Source organism: Gavialis gangeticus, unplaced genomic scaffold (genome assembly GCF_001723915.1).
Source record: "Gavialis gangeticus isolate Ggan-Ray unplaced genomic scaffold, GavGan_comp1, whole genome shotgun sequence".
NCBI lineage: Eukaryota > Metazoa > Chordata > Crocodylia > Gavialidae > Gavialis > Gavialis gangeticus.
The window spans coordinates 43,193,631-43,214,891 of NW_017728995.1; the positions used below are offsets into that span (position 1 = coordinate 43,193,631).

At 45.1% G+C, this 21,261-nt stretch overlaps 1 protein-coding gene across 5 annotated transcripts in view; it reads left to right on the forward strand.

Annotated features, from left to right (window-relative positions):
- The window catches only part of TFDP2 (transcription factor Dp-2), a 157,812-nt gene that overhangs the window by 85,786 nt on the left and 50,765 nt on the right, over positions 1-21,261 (forward strand). For 4 of the 5 annotated variants that reach the window (XM_019503574.1, XM_019503575.1, XM_019503577.1 and 1 more), the window contains one exon: positions 4,582-4,685. In XM_019503574.1, the coding sequence (XP_019359119.1) occupies positions 4,582-4,685 (104 nt within the window). Of the gene's footprint in view, positions 1-4,581; positions 4,686-5,112; positions 5,163-21,261 lie in introns of those variants that run through there. The other variant, XM_019503578.1, reaches the window with a different exon arrangement.

Here is a 21,261-nt window from a genome sequence, read left to right on the forward strand (position 1 = left end):
CGTCCAGCCCCTCCAGAAGCTCTCTAACCCGGTCATCCCCCCCGAAGGGCTGGGGGCCCACTGCAAGGAACGCCCAAAAGCCAAGGGCCTGGGGTCGCAACTGGCTTGGAGGTGGGCCAGGGCTAGTGAGCCGAAGGTCCCGGGGGGACCACACTCAAAGGGGGAGTGGTTCAGGGAGCTATGCTGCCTGGTATGAAGGCTCATGAGACCGCCTGAGGAGCGGAATCCAGGCAGGGATCAATTAGGAGGAGTTTGGGGCCCGGTTTGGGGGCCGGTGATTATGATAACATCTGGATGCCATCAGCGAGGCTTGGGCTGTGGTGTAGGGGAGGAATGGAGCTGCAGATAGCGCCCCCTAGCATCGAGGCAGAAAATGGGCAGCCTCCCACTTAATTACATCAATGAACTAATTAACAACAAGGTGTGGCAGGCAAGAAGGTGGGCGGTTAGCCCAGAAACAGGTGGGCAGGCCACAGTTAAATCGGCCCCGAGAAGGCCCCCTGTTACAGGGTGCTAAGTGTCCAGCCCACAGGACTCCCCACAGGTCTGAAAATTTGGTGGCAGGAGTGCAGTGTCAATTAATACTGCCACCTTCTCTGGCTGCCAAATTCCCAAACTCCAAGCCCTGCAGGGCTGGGTTGAGGCCAAGCCACTCCCCCTCTCCACAAAGCTGGATCAGGGCAGCCATACACTCTGGAGGCTGGATCAGAGCCCTGCATTTAGTCTTATGACTGTCATAGCAGCCACTAATAGCTTGAATATTTTAATGGAACATAAAGTTCAAGTGCTGGTCAGTTTAAGACTAGCTGCTAGTGTAGTATGTTTGTGAACAAGCCTAACTGGATACTGGGTGCATCTGCACACAAGCCCAACTGCGCAGTTGTTACTGCGCAACCATTTAGTACTTGCTTTAGGAACTAGACATCAAGCCATCGCTACTGTGCAGTAGCGTTGGTATCACAGTTTGTGCGCACTGACACTATGTCGCTATAGTGTCTCATGTAGATGCACCCAATATCAGTGAAAATACACCTATATATAACTTAATTTTAAAATGTCAACTCCAGGTGGGCATAGATAAACTCAACTTTATGGATATGCTTTCCCCTTTCTGCTTCTAGTAAGAGTGCATTATTGAAAGTTTTAGTGGAAAAGCTGTGCTTTGTGTGAGGACACCTCAGGATGTCATAGAAGAATAAGTAATGGGAAGTGAGTAAAGGAAGTATTTGAAAGAGAAGCTTGAGACGGACTTGGACAAGTAAGTGTGAAGGAAGTGAAAACAGCCACCTGGGCAGAGGAGGACTTGGCCTTGTGGTGGAAGACAGGAAGTTTGAACATGATGTGGAAAGGGAACGGAAATCAATGAAGGAATGTGGGGAAGAGGATAAATTGGACCAGTAAGGAAGCAGATTTTTTCGAGAAGTAACATTTTATATAACCTGTGCGAGGATGAATGGGACTGAGCTTAGCATAGATATGTCTTCCAAATGTGGAGGGATGGAAATGGACTACTAGTGAAGGTGTAAGGAAGAAGGTTTTTACATTAACTTGGCTATATGTTGGTAAAAGAAGAGTGGTTATCACATTTATGCACTGGGGAAATGGAGAAGTTGATGGCATTGTCAACTAATGGAGAAAACAGAATTGACAGAAGGAAATATGTTCCAGATCATGCTTTAGTTTAAGATGATATTGTACCCAAAACATAATGTTTAAGATGAGCCATTCAGTAATGCAAAACTGAAGAGAGACTGTAAAATTGGAGGTTACAAGAGAAACTTCAAAATGTGTTTTCTTACACAGAAGTCAGCAGCCTTTGTCGGTGTGAGCTGCCCTTTGTGACTCAGCCCCCTAGAGTGAGCAGCTGCTTGTAATTACCCTTATCACTGATCCCTAACCCCTCTGCAGTGAGAGTAGGTGCACACATGGTGAACAGCAGGCTCCGCAGCGACGAGAAGCATTGTGGAGGGGATGGGTGTCATGGGGCAGCTCCATGCCATTGATCTCCCCAGTGACAGATCAGTTGTTCATGGGTCTGACTGGACCTCTTTGGAGGCTGTATCCAGCCTGAAGGCCATGGGTTGCTGATTCCTGACATAGAAATAATAACTGAAACAGAGCACATAAAGTCACTGCATAGTAGAATGTAGAAGGGGAAGAAAATAGATGGAGGATAACATGTTTTGAAATTCTGGGGTTATTCACTTTGCTGACCCATCTGTGGGCATGTAAAGGAACCTGCCACAATGATGTAATAAGGTCTGTGTCACCACTGAATAGTAACTCTTCCTGTTTATTGAGTAGTAACTCTTCCTCTACTGCTTAGCCAGTTATAGCAGAGGGATGACAGAATGTGTGTGGGTTTTGATGTTTAAATATCCATGTGATCTCTGGTGCCTCATGTGTCATAGAGTATGCACTGGAATGTAAACCTCCACAACTAGAGCACCTGCTGTATTTCCCATCACCAGTTTGATATTCAACTTACAACTTCTTGAGGTATATAGTGATGTCTCTTTGAAAACTTTTCGACAGTGAGTGATAAATTTATGTTGGTAGAATGGTGCTTTAGTGTCAGTGCTAGCCCACCATAAGCTTTCCAAAAAATAGCCTTTTTTTAACATGTGCTTTTAGCTCATTCCAAGATTCATCAACATTTCAGTCTCAGGAGTTTGTGGTCGCGGGGTTCCAAACTGATACTATTCCTGGGGAGCATCTCAAGCTCTATGCAGAGCCAAATATTCAAGGGAAGAGGCAAAAACTTTACCAAAGCTCCAGTAGACACCTTTCTTTTTTTTGCTGAGTATTCATCCTGGCCTGTCTTCTGAGAAAAGACTTAAAATAGTATATGCATAAAGCATTTGGTAATTTTTGCATTAATTCCCTTGTGAGGATGAGTTTTATATAGATATATCTACAGATATATATTTAAGTACTTACTTTTTCATGCTAATTCCTGAAAGTATTACTGTTCTTAAATATGATTCCATTTATCTCAGTTCTGCTGCTTCTGCTTGATCCTACCATGAAATTGTATTGTTGAATTTATGACTGTCCAGTCATTTCATGGCAAAAGATTTCTTTCCTAAATGAAGAACTGACCTCACTTCAGGATCAAATGCAAAGAGAAGCTGGAGAGTGAAGGAAGGTATGCTTACTGAAACACAGCTTCAGCAGTTAGTAAAAAGAGGAAAGTTAGAGGAAACATATGAAAGGTCAGTGGATTCATGTTTCCATCTGACACATTCTGAAGTTATTCCCGGAGATTTTCTTTTGGTCCTAAGTATTTTCCTGGTAAGGGATTATAGATATAGATAATCTAAAGGTTACATCTTGCAAGGTATATTTATTTAGGGTATTGACGGGTTCTTATAATTGAAAATGTGACATACCAGCTGTATTTTAGAACCTAATAAGAGCTTGCAGTAGGTACTTCTTTGTTTATTAGATGTATATGTTGTCCTTCCCAACAGAGGCTCAGGGTGGCTTACAGTAGCAGACATAAATGACATAAAAGCAAATGGAGTAGGATTGAAGCAAAAGCTTGTTAAACAGTATCTTAGCCTAGCCTGGATTACTAAATGTTTGCCAAAATAGGAAGGTCTTACAGTATTTCTAGAAGATGTCTTGGCCTGGATTTCAGCAGGCCTCAATGGGGAGGGAGTTCCAAAACCAAGGAGCCACTATTGAGACAGACCTATATATTTTTGCCAGGCAAGCTTGCTGCACTGATGCATCAAGGAGGAGATTGCTCCCAGCTGATCTTGGGGATCAAATGCAAATACAGTGGAGCATAAGGGAGATGTTTCATACTTACAGCCCAAACCTACCCCTAAGGGACTTCTCACCCTTGTTCTGTACTGCTCTGATTTCTTTTTGTATGTATTTTGTTGGCGGCAATGTAAGCAAGATTCTCAAAGTCCGTGAAAACTAAGTAGACAGGCTAACTGGAGTAAATGCTACCATCTAAGTATTAGGATGTGACTATAGGTATGATTAGATAAACTACTAGAGTTCTGTTCCTGACTCTTGTGTGGGCTTGCTTCAAGGGCTTGAGCAAATGGTGCAGTCTTTGTGCTTCATTTTTCTCCTATGTGAAATGAAGAGAGTACCTTTCTCACAAAGACGGTATACAGCTGTATCAGTTAATACTGGTGGAATATTTTAGGATGATGAAAAGTGTAATGAAAAGTGCTGACACAGTGGCCATGTCTAAATTGTATGTATACATGTCATTGTGGAAGTATTGTTGTGCTGGTTTATTTTTTTCAGGCTACCCTATTGAGTTTAGCTTTTTTTAGTGTACCAGCCTATGGGTTCTTCTTTTTTTTTTCTAACAGAATCAAGAGGATGCAGAATTTAATGCAAGTTTTAAGTTGCATAAAGTTTTGAGACCTGATAGTTTTAACAGGACCGCTTAAAAGGCTCAACTTGAGCTTATTTGGAAGTATGTTTAAAAAAAATATATAAAACAAGAAATGTGTATGGTTCAAAGCCAAACATTACAATGAAGATTCACCAGTGTTATTGACAGTTTACTTTATAAAGGAATAACTTAGAATTTCTCTCTCTTTTCTTCAGGTAGTATTTCAATAATTGCATTACCAGTTTCCAGTACAAACTCACCAACCAAGATATTGCCAAAAACCTTAGGACCAATAAATGTGAATGTTGGACCCCAAATGGTAAGTAATATAATTCTGGGCAACATTAAATTGCCTGTGTGAGTGATTTCCTGTTTTGTGTAGCATAACATTTTTAAATGTGAAGATATAAACTATGTTAAGTTCTTCTTGCAGCTTCCTCCTGCAGTTGTAAAGGCTAATAAATAGATTTAAATGAGCCTCCTTGTATAGACAGGTAGTGAAATAGGTACAGTGATCTTGGCATTCAACCACACTGCCAGTCCCAAGATTCTGTGTTTTATCTGAGGCGTAATATGCCTAAGCTTTATAACCTGAGTGGTCACTAGTGCAGAAATGGACAGCTACACCAGTTGGTTGATGTTTTATCTATTAATCAAAACTGTATAAAAAAATAGAGCAGCAGTATTTTCCCTCATCCGAATATTACCGCAGCTGCTGCAAATTTGTGTGTGTTCTCTCCACTCAGGCCCCCGGATTGCCAGAAAATGCCTGGCATTTGGTTATGTGCTCAGAAATGTAAGTTGTTGCCATTTCTGTAACAGTACTAAATATGATCTTTTCCCCATCTATGCTAAGTGAACAGCATAGAACACTGATGTAGGGAGCTTTATTCTAGAGAATGATTTTCAGGAACTGCTCAGTTACCTAGGGAAGAGGGAGCAGTAATGGTTACCAAGATAAAGGTTACAATAAACCCTTACTTGGCATACCTGAAACCTTTGATCTACATGAAACAACCAGTTAAGGTGTAAGAGAGGGCTTGTCCAACTGGCGGCCCATTGATTACACACAGCCCACAAGGGGTTAGCATGCAGCCCTGAGGCTCCTGTCTTTCAGCCACTCCCCTCCATTGCTCTGGCTGCTATAGATAGGGGGCCTCTGGGCTCCTCTTTTCTCCTTTGGCTTCTGCTTCTTGCCCTGCTCTTGAGGGCAAAACAACATGGTGAGAGAGGAACCAGGGAGGGGTCTGTGCTGCACACATGGCTGGGAGTGGAACTGACTAGCTGAATGGCAGGGAGGTCCCCAGGAGGGCTGTCCCCATAGTCTGCGGCCCATGCACTCTGCGGTTCGGCCGTCTGTGGAACATGCCACCCCTGCTACCACCTAGCTTAGAGTTGGACAGCCCTAGTGTAGAACAAGAATTTGTCACAACAGTTTTTGGTCAGCCACAATCTCCAGTAATTTCTGTTCAGGTTAGGTAGGAAGCCACAAGCATGAAAGGTAGGGCTCTTAACTTCATTTCTCTGTCCAGTGCCTTACCTTGCTTGCAAATGAAAGAGAGAGACACCAAGTTCATACAGTCACAGCTGTCTAAGCATGCGCCTATTCTATGCTTATCCCTTGTCTTTTGGCAAACATGGGCTCTGGAAGCAACAGTAAAAGCTATAGTGTGACATGTAGTAAAGCATTTTTACTACTGTTTTCTTCTCACCCTGCATCGCATCCACACATGTACAAGAGTGTACACATTACAAAAGTGTAATGACTGGGGAACAAGTGGTCATATTGCAGGATACTAAGGATGAAAGCTGAGAAACATAGGGACAAAGAGAATTTTAAATGAGCTGTTTAAAACTCTAGGGTTTGAGGTCTCTTGAGCTATGTCTTGGCCAGATTAGGCAACATGTTGGTGAAAACTCCTGGCTTGCCTGAATCCTGTAATGCTAATTTTCACTTTTGCTATCAAGTGGTGAATTATGGGTCATATTTTTATCAGCCTAGATGCAACTTGTAGCCAGTTTCAAATGTGTAAGTGAGGGCAAGAGGCTGGGAAGTGACTTATTCTGTTAAAATAAAGCCACAATGCTTTATTTTGATATGTGTTTACTTCAGGAGCTGTCCATTTCAGGATAGTAGGTTAAACTAAACTTAAAAGCACTGTCCTGTTAAATTTGTTGATCTGTTATTGACAAGAGCACTTAAAATTACTACAGCTAAGAAATAATCAAGAGAAAGTAATTTCATTTCTTAAGTAGACTTCAGTGAGACTAATTGTATGAAGAACATCAAACACCTAAGAAACTAATCTTGCCAGTTTACCTCTTGTGTGCATATGATTGTCCTTTGTCTAGCATTAACGTTACATTAAGTCTTCACTCGAGTCATTTATTCTTGTTTTTCACATGGTAACAGAAGACACCCAATTTAGAAAGACAGGAAAATAATTACCAAATGACAACACTTGACAGTGGAATCTGGGAGCAAGTATATGAGTGATTTCAGATTCTAAATTCTTCCTTTAAAAAAACCACCAGATTTCAAGTGATGGGAATCTCTTGAAATACATGCAAATGGCCCATGTAGGACAGCTCTTATTTTGACAATCAACATTGAGCTCACTAATCCAGTCTTGGGTAGTTAGGCCCCCTTATAAATCTGGATGCCTAATTAACATCTTTCTTCACTGATCTCTTGTTTTTTTTCTAAAAATGAACAAAGGGAAACATTTGTTTATCAAACACACTTGGTCTGTTGGTTCTTTAATTTAAAACTAGCTTGAGTCTTTTTCTATCTCCTCTCTTTTATGCTTCAGGGAAAAGAGTTTTTATCTAACTGTATGGAGGGCACATAGATGACAGCAGACATAAATACAGTAGTAAGGGCACTACTAGCTGTGTCGATGGAGTTAGACTAAGTTGGTAGGTAGGGGGTAGGAGCTTGGAAAAGTAGCTGTGACCCCTCTTCCAGACATCTGGTAGCCCAAGGAGATCTGAGAATTTCTTGTGTCCTCGCTCATCCAAGAGACCCCAAAGCAGCTGTTACGCAGGAGGAATGCTCCTGAAGGGATTGAGAAGCTGACTAGCAAGTAGTGCTGGTCAGCCTGGTTACTAAACACATCTTCAGCTTGTTTCTTTCAAGAGCCCTTTCAGACATCCTGCAGTTCTTTCCCTTCTTCTTGTCAAGATTTCTACTGATGGAAGGATAGAAACTGTTGAGATTCACACTCCAATGCAAAGCACAGGGATTATAGGGCTCCCTAGAAGAGGAAAGCTGGGGAAACTTTCAGCCCATTTCATTTTTTGTCTGTAGCATGGAGAGAAAAGGTGGCCATCCATCAGACAGGTGTTCTTGTGATTCTGCAAAAACAACAGAAAGCAGGAAGCACAATGTTTAAGCCTCTCAGTTTCACTGTATGCCAGCCTCACACATCCTGGAAGAGTGTAATGACTGGGGAACAAGTGGTCATATTGCAGGATACTAAGGATGAAAGCTGAGAAACATAGGGACAAAGAGAATTTTAAATGAGCTGTTTATAACTCTAGGGTTTGAGGACTGCTGTTTTGACATCAGAGACTAACGAACAGTGTGGCATAGTCTGTGTTAAAATAGCAGTCCTCAAACCCTAGAGTTTTAAACAGCTCATTTAAAATTCTCTTTCCTGGACCTTCCAGTTAAGGTGTGATAGCTCACAGTAAATGGACATCTCAGAAATCCTCCCATTAAAACACAGCGATGTTGAACACAACATTTTTGATAGTTTAAGATAGAAAAAGAATTGGTTAAAACAACATTTTACAAAAATCAAAACCCAATTTTAATAAGATCTTTACAGGGCACTTTTTGAATTAGTCCATCAGTGCTGCACTTCAGTCACTTCCCAACAGCAGGAATTTGTATGTACATCGGAAAAGCAGATCAAGTTGTAGCAGTTAAAAGTACAGTATGATTGAACCACTGTAGCAATCTACCTGTAATCATGTTAAACACCTGGAAAGTCCCAGACATTGACCTGGTCATAAAGACATAACTGTCCAACTCTGACATACTCTTCACCAGCATGCACTCAAGACAGTTGCTGTAATTAGGTCTGTTCATTTAACTATAATTGTAGAAAGGGCCTTAATAAGTGGAGGATGAGGAATGATATCTGTAAAGATGACTTATTCTGTTTCGGTTCTAGACTGGAGGTGCCCATCCTTCAGTCTGCAGGCCAAATGTAGCCCACAGAGCCGTGGAATCCAGTCCACTGGGCTCCCAAAGTGTCGGAAATTTGGCAGCAGGGGAGCAGTGGCAGTTAATACTACCGTTTTTTCCCACCGCCAAAATCGCAAACTCCACACAAAGGACTGGGGCCAGGCCACATCCCCTTGCCTCTGCATGGCTGGATTGGGGCCACAGCTATGCCCCTTCTCCCTGCACAGCTGGTTCAGGGGTAGGCCATGACCCTTTCCCCCATGGGGCTGAGCCACATCCTCTCTCCTGCAGAGCAGGATTGGGGCTGGGTCATGCCCCCTCCCTCCTTCCCCTACATGGCCAGACTGGGGCCAAACCAAGCCCCCTTCCTTCACCCCGCCCGTGTGGCCAGATGAGTCCAGCAGCTGAATCCAGCTTGTGGACGAACTGGGCACTGCCTATCTTGCCTGCTGGGCAAAGTGGTTGAGAACCACTGTTCTGGACTGTGCCCATGGCCTGGTGTCCGAGGGCATTCCACTACCCTAGCAACATAATTAGTTTTGGCAATATACTTTTCTTTTCTGTTCTCTCGTCCTTTCCACAGGGGAAAACTGCATGCAGATAGATTGTTTTCAGTTTGAATTTAAAAATCGAATTGTGTCTGTTGTTTTTCTTACTAGTAAAGGCTAGATCTCAGGAGTGTGCCTTGGGCTTTGAATGGAAGTTAGTTAGGTATGTGGTCATTTTTAGTTCTTCTAGGGGTTCATCCCTGCCTTGGACCAACCCCTGTTCCTTGGACCAAGGAAATTATTTTGAATTAACAAGTACCTTGAAGGTAAAGCCCAAGACCTTCAGGTTGGTATGATATTTTATGCAGAACTAATGTAATCAGTAGAGGACAGGCCAGTTGTGCTTGTGATAGCCTGTATTGAAGAGACAAGGTGCTGCTTTTCATATTAGTTATAATTTTTCTGAGGCTGTTGCTTTCATGTCTAGATGGATTGCACTCCTGTAGTCTAGATGGGAGTTGACAGAGGGGACCAGGTTGTACTTCCCAGGATGTAATGTCATCTCCCATAAAGTGATTTCAGCCAGACAATGCCTCCCTGGGTGACAGCATTCTGAGGAATAGAAAGAGTTTGGTGTCATCTGCCTATTGTAGATGTTGAGCCTGTGTTGCTTTGCCAGTTGTTTAAGTGATTGTACATTGAATAAAAACAATGGGAGAATAGAATTTTATGGAGCTCTCTATATGTGAGGAGCGTGGTGGTAGAAGTGTAGTTTTCCATCATTATCTTTTAGGACATCTTTCCACAAAAAGGACTCATAGGGTGCATCCAGATGGGTGTACATATGCAGTTTGCAGTGCCTCAAAGCTGTTTGAGGCACCACAAACCACACGCAGTGCGCGTGCAACCATTCGCCATGCTGCAAATTTGACACTGGCCTCTCTTGGTGTAAAAAAGACAAAACAACTGCTGCTGCAAAAAAGCGTTGTTGTGGTGCATGCAGTAGCATGCATGCCAGGCTCCATGCTGTTGGATTGGAGGCCCCCAGGACTCCAGGTAAGGCTGCTGGGGCCACCACTGGTGGCACTGGTGCTGGCCCAGCCTCTCTTACCCCACCCAAGACGATTTGGTGCATGTCAGAGCACATGTGCAGGGGCATGCCCTGGGGCACAAAGCAGCAGCATAAATATGCCACTGCTATTGGTGCTGCAGCGAATGCATGCCCCTGCACATGCACACTTGTCTTGATGTGCCCATCAAATTTTATTGCATCCTTTGGATCCCTGCCTCCTGCCTCCCCCACTCCAACTTACGATCAACTGCAAAGAATGCTTCTGTGTCTTCCTGTCCCATCCCAGTGCAACTGCTGTTGCCAGAGTTCCACTGACCTCGGTCCATTGTGCAGGATGTATAGTACCTAGGGCCACTCTCCCTCCAGTCTTCTCTTCACGTGTCGTAGAGTGCATATGCTATCAAGTGACCCCTCTTGCAGCAGAAGAAAATAACTAAAATCTCTTTCATAAAGGTCAGGCTCTTCAGATTTTTCTTCTGCTGCAAGAAAAGAAAAAAGTGAATAACAGATGAACTAATTCTAAAGACATTTGGGATTGGAACATGTTTGCAGCTGTGGATATGGTAGATATGGTTTTCCATTTTTCAGTGCGAGAACTTTCTTTTCTCATTTGTGTGTTTGCTTAAACTGTCTGCTGTTTTCTGGTCAAACCTGCATTTCCTTAAATAACCCCACAGTCTAGTATTACCTTGCCTATGCTTGTAGAAGATTATATTTCAGAAAGCTATCCCGATCTTAGATGTGCACATTTAATTCTATGATATAAACTACAATAATGACACCATATCCAGGTGATCACTTCAGAAACGAGCCCTTCCTCTGAATGGAATGATTGTATTTAGAAAAACAAGAAATCTTTTATGTTTTAATAGCCTTTCAAAGTGGCTTTAACTTTACAAGTAAAAAGTTTGTATGCCATCAAAATAGCATATTATACAGACCTTTCATATAGAATATCAATCCACTTAACAGATGTCAGCATTCTTATGTATAATAGTTGGCATTAGATCTACATTTATAGGTATATAACTTGTGCTCCAGACTCTATTTTGACTCTTTATGCTAGGAAATTTAAAGTTGGCTCAGTTCAGCAGTGCTGGTAGAGGGCATCCTGTCTACAGTGACGGACTCAGTATTGCTAACATAATTTTCAAATTTAGGAGCATTAGGCAATTAAATCCAAAAAACAGCCCTAAAGACTAACTAGTATTAAGTTAGCAGCCAAACGCTACCATATAATAAAATAATTTTCTTTTTTTTTTAACTGTTTGCACTAATTTTGTGCTCTTTGGCTAATGTTTTATTTGTCCATTTTCAAGAAATTGTGCCAAAAATCTTGTTAGCATTTCATGTGTATCTTTACTTTCTACTCGCTGAACTTGTTGCATAATTGAAATTTCCCAATTTTCTTCACTAGAAACAAATATTTAAAATAAAAAATTGGTGAGATTACATGGGATGCAACTCAGCAGAGGATTTTGTAAGATCCTTTAGCCTTTTTTAATCACAGAAATTCTTGAGTTTTTCCCTGCTTTTGTAATGGCATTCTCTCAGTACTAAAAGCTTCTCTGCAGGGAGAACATTTTCCTTTTGTACAGTATCTGTTTTTATGAATTGTTGCCTGTTGGTTGAGAGATCATTGATTTCAAGGCTTTTAAAGCAGGTAGTTACCATTGCTACAGAGAAACAAGAGTCACAGAATTAGGTACAGTATGATTTATTTGTTTATACCATGCAAAAGTTGCACCATAGCTTCTTGTTATTCTTAAACTAAAATACACCCAACTGCTCACAGAACCTCTCAAAACCACAGCGCAGTTGTCCTGAAAAAAACCCCGTCAAACATGCTTTCACTGCTGTTCTGACAAGTCTCCAACTATTCTCTCAGCTTCATTAAAACTCTTTCTTTTTGGCTGTCCTATCACCTGCTTGGAGAATCAGGAGCCAGAAAAACATCATTTTGGATTCATCCTAACCACATCATGCTCTCTACTAATGTGTTGTTGCTATTTAGCAGATTCATGTCTTGGTTATAGAACTTGGTTGTGTTTTTCCTTATGCCTGACTTTTTAGTCAGGCTTCTTGCCCTACCCTAAGTGGCCAGTCTGCAAATATGTAACTGAATTTTTTTATGACATTACATAATGTCTCCTGTCCCACTTAAATTCTACTACCTTTTGTCACTTAATTCAAAATTAGGCAAACTTGTTTGAAGAGGTTGTAGTCCATCTTGTTAAATGTCCTCTGATTCTACAAGAATTATTTTAAGCAAAATTTGAAAAGACAGTAGCTAATTGTTTGAGGCTTTCCCCCTTCCTTTCGTGAAAATTAAAACCCTTTCCATATTTTATATGGGGGAAGGGTGATCAGGGAGGAATTTCTTCACTGTGAATTGAAACATCTATTCCCTCAAGGGAATGGATCTTCTGCTGTCTTCAGTAACATGCTCTGTCAAGCACAACACTAAACTAACTAAAATTAGCCAAAAAAAAAGCAACGGTTTACACTTAAAAATATGTATCTTTAAAAAATCTTACACAGTTAAACTGTTTCTTTAAACAGGATGTTCTTAAAAGCAAAATATATTTGGACCTTAATTTTAATGGAATGCTTACTAAGAAAAGAGTATACATTTTGCAGCTAAGAAGAAACATCATATCAACATTTTAATGCATTTTACCTCATTATGGAACATCTTATACTTCAGCCAGCATAGAATATGTTGAGTATTATGTAAGTATTACCATAGTGAAATAACACTTATATAGCATCTAAGTAAACTCCAGATCGGTCTGTAAAGTGCATCTAATTTAGGTGTCACAATGTGTAAAGATAAAGCCCAGGATGGTGAATCAAAGAAATGGGTACTTTGGATCCAAATACAGTCAGTGGGGAGAGGTAGGAGCTCCCATGGTTCTGGCTGGTTTGAAACCAATGGTTGTCTCATGTAAAACACATGAGCAGTCCAAGGAGCAGAGACTGGAATGTAGGTACCCCTTCCTAGGCTCCTAAGGTTCCTTCTTGCTTTCTCTCTTCCTCACATCTTGGATCTTGCATTTTTGGCCCACTTTCAGCAGAAGTTGAGTATGCCCCTATCCAGATTTTCCTGTAACATGGTAGCTAGGGCACTTTCCTGAGAAGCATGAAATGTGGGTTTGAATCCCCTCAGGTTGAGGTGGGCCTAGAACCCATGTCTTCTATTTCCTGAATTAGTGTAGTCTCTAGAGTAGGGATACCAACCTCATTACTTAGGCCTTGCAAGCTGGGCTGGTCCACAGACCAGATGAATGGTGTATGCTGGGCCACTTGGCAGATCATAGTGCAGACTAGCCCTGTGTGCCAGCTCCAGCACAAGGGCCAATCTGGCATGGGTGCCACATGCAACCATGCCTTAAACGAGCCTCACACATTGCATGCAGTACATCTCCCAGATCTGCATTTGGTATGTGGGTCTAGTCCAAGACTCACGGGCAACACCAAAGGACAAATGATTAAGCTCCGCAGACCAGATCTAGCTTATGACACTCTTGCTCTAGGGTAGGGGTCAGCAACCTACAGTCCATGGAACCTTTGGGTGGTGGGGGGCTTTGGTTGTGGGTGCTCTCCCCTGCTGCCACTGGAACAGCTACTGGCTAACAGCCAGCTGCCCTCCTCTAACCAGCCCAGAACCAGACAAGGTTGCCTATTCCTGCTCTAGGGTGTTTGGGAAAAGGTAGACACCAGAATAACGAAGTCTTTGCCTTTTTGTGTAAAAGTGTGTGTGGCTCCTGTGCTCTGTATTGAACTCAGGGCTGCTGGTGTGCATTTGCCATGCTCACAGTATATCTTACCGACCACATCTCTCTGGGGACCAAGAGAGAATTTAGTGCCTAAATTCTTGAACAAATGGAACTCAGACAGAATTAGGTGCAGAGGTCAGGGTACTTCTCTACCTGTGCAGAAGCCAAGGTATAGACACATAGGGATTTTTGCAGTCCAAAATATAGGTACCAATTTTTTGGCTGGTGGAGTAGGGATATTCTGAATTGCTCTTTTTGTGACATAGGTGAGATTTAGGTATCTTAGTCCCATTCGGATTCCAAGTTTACCAATTTCAATTTAGCCTTAAGTTTCTTAGGTCCATACATACAAAGGAGCTTAGTTGTGTGACTCTGGACTCCCAGCTTAAGAGTGGAATTCATAAACCTGAAATAGGCTACTAAAGCTGCTTAGACATTTAAAAAAAAAGTGGTGCTTTAATTTAAACTTGGCATGCTCCTGTGCCAAGCCCAGTACATGCCCAGAAGAGGCATTGCGTTACTTGGACCTCGCTTGCCCAATGTCTGTATAGATCAGGTGCTTTTGTGGGGGGTTTTTGGCATTTTTATCTAATAGCTAATTAAACCAGCTCTAGATAAAAGTGCCAAAAAGCCCCACTGAAGCGTCTGATCTCTACAGATGCTACAGAACCGGGTCGAACTAACGTGCTGCTTCATTCCAGTAAAGCACATTTTGGGGTTTTTTGTTAATGTCTGTGAGCAGCTTAAGTTTCCTGTACAATGGATAGGACCACTGGTGGGCCTATGAACAGAATTCACCATAAGAAGCGTGCTGAGTGTACAGTGCCTAGTGTAGCCAATGGGAAATGCTGGAGAGATGGATATATCTGAAATCCCAACTCTATTTGATTTAGGCACTTGTAAGAGATCAGGATTCAAAGTTCAAAACCCCTAACTTGTTTTAGATTCCTGCGTTATTCTTTGGGTATAGACTGGCTCACTCTATTCTTCAGAACACAATAAGAGTTGCTGGTTGCCAGCCACCTTTTATATAATAGCCTAACAATTGGAGCAGGGGTGGGCAATTATTTTGGATGGAGGGCCACTTAATGAGTTTTGTTGAGCTGTCAAGGGCAGCAAGGGTACGCCCCTTGTCAAACTGCTACGCCCTGCCCCTTAACAGGTGCCCCATCCCCTGGATGCCATCTTGAGACTGGAAGTCCCGTGCCTCCTCTGCTAACGCCTTGACCTTAGCCACCAGAAGTCTCTCCCCCACCCCAGAAGTACTCCTTTTTGGAGAGGGGGTTGTGGTTTTGGAACCGGAAGTCCCACCCTGTTACATGGTCTGTGGCATAAGAAGGCCCATCCATCCAACACTAAACCTTGCCCCGCTTTTCACCATGTTGGTTCCAGAATCTCCTGCCCCCATCATGTGATCCCTGACATCAGAAGGTCCACCCCTTGACTGGGAAACACTATTCTTCCACAGAGCCCACCCTCAGTAGTGCACGGCCTGCTCTTGGGGCCCTAGAAGTTCTGCCCTCTAGGCCATGAGGCATAGGCATGACCTATCGGGTAGCGATGGGTTGTGACCCTTCTAACATCCTTCCCCATGACCCTCAACCAGTCACATAAGTGTCCTTCCTGTAACAGCTGCCCAGATGTTCAGGGAACTTGGCCAGGTAGCCAGGTGGGGTCTGTGATCATGCCAGTCATAGCTGGCAGTCTGGAAGTCACAGGCATTGTGCCATCAGGGGTAGAACTGGCGCACAAAGAGCAGGCACACATGGGCCAGTAACTGGGGAGGAGCAACAGGCCTTCTGCGGAGACACCAGCTGCTGCCCATGTACCTACCAGGGTCTGGCCCAGCCTGCATTGCCCACAGCTCCTGGCCCAAGTCCCAGGGGCAAGGCTGCATAGTGGTCCTGGGTGCAGCTCCTGGCCCCAGTCCCACCAGACAGGCAGCCGCACAGTGTGGCAGAAAGCGGGGCTGTACTGGCCCAACTCCATCACCCACAGCTCCCTACAGCTCCCTCCCAAGTCCCAGGAGCCCCTCATGGTGCAGAGAGTGGGCCAGGGCTGCTCAGCCCTGCCACCTCTGTCTTCTCACGGTTCCCACCTGAGTCCCGGGAGGTGCATGTGGAGATGTGGAGTCAGTCCAGGCTGATGGTGCATAGATCCTGCAGGTCCCAGCCAGAGTGCCAGGAGCCCCACATGGTAGCACGGAGCTGACCCAGCCCAATTACGCATGGCTCTCCATAGCTTCTGGCAGGAGCACTGGGAACTGCAGGGAGCCACACACCATCAGGCTGGGCTGGCTCTGTGCCTCCACGTGGGACTCCTGGCACTCCAGTGGGGAGCCATGGGTGAAGACACAGAGCCAGCCTGGCCTGGCCGAATGGTGTGTGGCTCCTGCAACTCCTGGCTGGAGTGCTGTGAGCTACACGTGGTGACACGGAGCCTTTTCACCAGCCTGATGGTGCATGGCTCCCAGCTTGCATTCTGGGATCTGCACATGGTGGTACAGAGCTGGCCTGGCCTGGCCTGATGGCATGCTGCTCTGCAGCATCTGCCTGGAGTGCTGGGAGCTGCAGGGAGTCACACTCCATCAGGCCAGCTCCATGCCTCCATGTGGGTCTCCTGGCACTCCAGCTGGGAGCTGCAGGTGGAGGCACAGAGCTGGCCTGACCCAGCCAATGGTGCACAGCTTCCTGCAGCTCCTGGCTAGAGTCATGGGAGCTACACACAGTGGTGCCAGGCCAGCCAGAGTTCCCAGAGCTGCACATGTGGCATGGAGTGGTGCAATCACCTGTGGCTCCCCCTGCTTTCCCCCAACTTTCTCCCAACAGGAGTTCCTGGGGCCCTTCTTACCTTAAGTTCCACTCTTGCATGGGGAGAGGACTGGGGAACAGCCACAGAGTTGCCAGGCAGAAGCCTCTGCTAGGCAGAAACTTCCTGTCTCCAGTGCCTGCTACCTTGGGGCTGGGGGTAGGGTGGATCAGTCCAGGCTGGGGTGGGGGTTGGTTGTTTACCAACCAAAGCCCCTAAAGTCCATGCCTCCTGCAGCCTGCCGCTCCCAGCGGCTTTTAGAGGGGCAGCTGCAGGCTGGTAATAATTGTCTTTTGGAAGGGCCCTGATAGTCCAGATGGAATGGCCTGGTGGGCCATATTTTGCCCAGTTCTGAATTAGAGCACTGGCAAGGAAGTGAGAGGCCAGGCACTAGGTCTTGCTAACCCTGAGGGTCTCAGAGATAGAGAGAGAACAATTGGCTCTTGAAGTCCTGGGGAAAGAGAGATTTAAGTTTAGTAACCAAAAGTTTCCTTAGTTATTTATGGCTTTGAAAAACTGAAAAATCCTCTTGGTCTCAGCAGCCCATCTGTTAGAGAGAGGGAGAATGCACTGAACACTCATAAGAGGTAGCTCGGGTTATGTCTAATCGGCAAAACAAATGTGTGATTGTGGCATCAGTTAGCTTATCTGTGCTAGCCCAAGCAGCAACAGCAATGAAGATGTGGCATCATTAGCTGTAGCACATTTTAGCAGCCAGAGTACAAATTTTCCATGGGCCCTGGGTGCGTACTCTTGTTGCTAGTACATGTTAAATGCCATAAGGCTTTATCTTCACTATTAGTTACAAGGGAGGGTAGTATGTGTTACTGCTGCCCTTTATGGTGAAGCCATACGCTTGGTAAGAATTACTGTGTACTGGCTTTGACAGTTTAAAGCAGAAGTGCTCACCCCCCAGCCCACAGGCCAGATCTAGCCCCTGGTGCTGTCATCTGGCCCCTGGGGGCCCCCCGACCAATGCTGTGAGGAGCTTCCTGGGCTGTGGCCCCGTGTGCTAGATTGGGTGTGCAGGGTGATGCAAGGCCTGATCATGGCATGTTGGGGCTGGGCAGGGGTGACATGGGGCTCCAGAGCGCAATCCCAGCTAGTCAGAGGCAATGCAGAGCCCTGTGTTGTCTCTGCCTGGCTGGGATAAGGTCTGGGGTCCCACATAACCTCCACCTAGACCTGGGGACCCATGCTACCCCAACCCAGCTAGGGTCAGGCTACAGCTGGGTGGAGGTGGCCCAGAGTTCAATCCTGGCACAGTGCCTGGTCTGGCCCACGGACTATCCGCAAGCCATTCATCTAAAGCGGGAGCTGGCAAAATGTGGCCCATGGGTCAAAGGACTTTGGCCTGCGACATATCCTTTAGTCCAGCCTGGCCCAGGTGCCATCCGGCCCATGGCATGTCCTACTTCCCCCAGGGGTGCAACAGGGCTGGGTGGCTCCGCAGCTGGACTGCATTTCTAAGCAGGCCAGGCAGGCCAGGCAGCAGTGGCTTCTTCTGGCTGCCACCACCACTGGCTGCCGCTGCTGGCCTCAGCTCCACGGTACTGGCAGGGACCTGCACACACAGCCCTGGCATGCACCTGGCCCACCCCACACCTGCTCTGGACCCACTCTAACTGGAGTGGACCAGCTCCAGACCATCTGGGACCCACATGCACAGCACTGGTCCTGTCCCGCCTGCTCCAGACTGCCCACCCATGATGAGCAGAGGTGGTGATGGCAGCGGCTGGGCAGAAGCTGCTGCTGGTTGCAGGGGAAAAGTAGCCACCTCCCCTCCCACTGCCGGACCCTTCTTGATGCAGCTGCTCAGAGTCTGTGCCTGAGCTGCCCTGCGGCTCCTCTCTGCTGCCGTCACCACTAACTCTGGCCCATGCAATGGAGCAACAGTGGCAGTGGAGAGGAGCCGTAGGGCAGCCTGGGTGTGGGTTCCAGGTGGATGCAGCAAGAAGGGACTGGCAGCAGCAAGGGGGAGGCAGCCACTTTTTCCCCACACCCAGGAGCAGCTTCTGCCCAGCCGCCACCATTGCTGCCCATCGTGGTTGGAGTGGTCCAGAGCAGGCATGGGACGGCCTGGGGTTGGGGCTGTGCGCACAGTTCTTAGCTGTCTGGAACTGGTCTGGTCTGTCCCAGGTAAGTCTGGAGTGGGTGTAGGGCAGGCTGGGGCTGTGTGCTCAGCTGCTCTTGGGCACTGGTGGCCTCAGGACATGAGGAGCCTCAGGGTGTGAGGGCTCCAGGCTGTTGTGAAGGTGGGGTGGTGTTGACTGGCCCGCAGCAGTTCCCCAGAACTGTGTATGTGGCCTGCTGACCCAAATAATTGCCTGCCTCTCATCTAAAACAATATAGAAACTATTTTATCATTGTGTGTTGCAGTTCAGCTGAACACTGTGGACTATACCTTGAGACTCCTCCACATTTAAAGAATCAGTCTGTGGCTCCACTAGGAAAATAAAAATGTCTTTTTAACATGTCAAAAATCTTAGTGAAGACAAGACAGTATGTCATTGTTTAAGTTTGTCATGTATTAGTGATTTACCTTGAACTGCTTGTGTGTGAAAGCTATTAGCTGGCTTCCTTTGTCACCTAGTGATAGTTACAACATGGCAAAAATGAACCTCTTATTTTCTAGTAAAGTTGAGGGCAAAGTGCAAATGGGCCCCTCCTGTGTAAGTGTGTTTCCAGTTAATGCTTAATAATATTGGCCTGTAAATGGCCCTCTGCTATTGGTATGTTTTGAAATGAAGACACCTATTGAGGTAGAGTTGGAGAGACTGGGAGTGAGGCAGGACCTGTTAGATGAAAGGGTTCATGTACATGGGAGAATTTCCTGGCATAACCAAACCTATATGACTCTACTGTTGTATAATTTATCCTGTGGATAGAAAGGAATAGAAGGGTGTTTTTTTCTGGTTTATCTTATGTTACTAATTTATACAAGTAAACATATATCTATTCTGGTAAACTTCCCCATGTAACAAGCCCACAATATTTTGCCTGCTACATTTTTGCAAGATGCAGTAACAGGGAAGAAGGATTGTTAGTTTGCACCCTAAAAAAAATGCAGATTTGAGTGAATTTTTCTTTAAAGGAAAACTTCAGATTTTACATAAAATAAATAAACGTAAATGCTAAAATAGCTTATTCACTATGTTTTGTGCTTCCTAATTTTTCAAGTGATTGATTTATAAAACTGAAAGGTACTAGAAAAGATCCGTACCATCTGCAGTGTTGATCCAGGGCTCTCCAACTTCTAAATGGCCACAGGCTGCACTGGTGAGGGCTTCACACTATAGGAGCTGCACTAGTGGAGCCATAGCCCCCCGAGGCTTCACCCCACACATCTGGGTAGGTGTTTGCCCACCCTGCTGCCCTGAGTACGTGGGCGGGTGTTCCCACATCAGGGTGAAATGTGGGTAGGTGCTGAGTGTGTGGGTGGACAGGCATTCCCAACCTGCTGCACTGCTTATGGGTGGGTGGGTACTCCCTGACTCCACCTCTGCATGATATAGTATCTCAGCTGCAGTTTCCTACAAGTTTCCCCATGGTGTCATGCTGCACAGGTGCTCTGGTCTGCCAGCTTCCCTGGCACTAGACTGCCCCCCCTGGGATTGGGTCTGATAGCAAAACCGAGGGAGGGACGGAGGGAGAGCTCCAACAGTTTTGGCTGCTGTTGTAGCCAGGACATTGGGACAGTGGTGGCTGCAATCCTGGGGGCAACAGGTTGGCCCAGGAGTGGGCAAAATGCAGCCCACGGGCCGAGTACAGCCCGCCAGGCCATTCTATCCGGCCCGCGGGGCCCCTAAAAATTTAGAAAATTAATATTTATCTGCCCCAGCTGCCTGTCATGCAGCCCCTGATGGCTTGCCAAAACTCAATAAGCGGCCCTCCGCCTGAAATAATTGCCCACCCCTAGGTTAGCTAGCCCCTCATGGGCTGCTAGTCGGGTAGTCCTGCATTAATCTGTTAGAACACCTATTGTATTGTAAATTGTGGCTGGGAGCTCTGAAAGGATGCTGTGTGCACTGTTGTCTCTTAACTCTAGATGGCACCAGAGTACAAAAAGTGAAGATAATAAGGTCCATGCTTTTGTACTACTTAAATACACAATGATTTTAACAGTCTAATTATAATATACTCATTGTCATAATAATGCTGTTATGACCCGGTTAGTCTCTTATGATATATTAGAATTGTGATTTAAAGGAAAATTCCACTCATTTAACACAACGCAGTTTTAAAGCTCACAGGGGTTGCATCTACAAGTTCATTATGACCTTTAGGAGGTACTAGATAATGTCTCTACACATGGGCTGTAATGTGCATTATACTACTTTAATGAGCATTAGCTAAATAGCATGTTTTTTTGTGATGCTTTAAAATAGGCTAATATGCATTAATGTGCACATGTAGACACATGCAAGGAGAAGAAAACATCTCTGACAATAAACTACAAAGCATTTGAAAATAAAGTGTTAACATTTTACAGTAAAATACTCATTATCTGGCACGAGTGGGGAATGGGGGGTGCTGGTAATCTAAAAATGCCT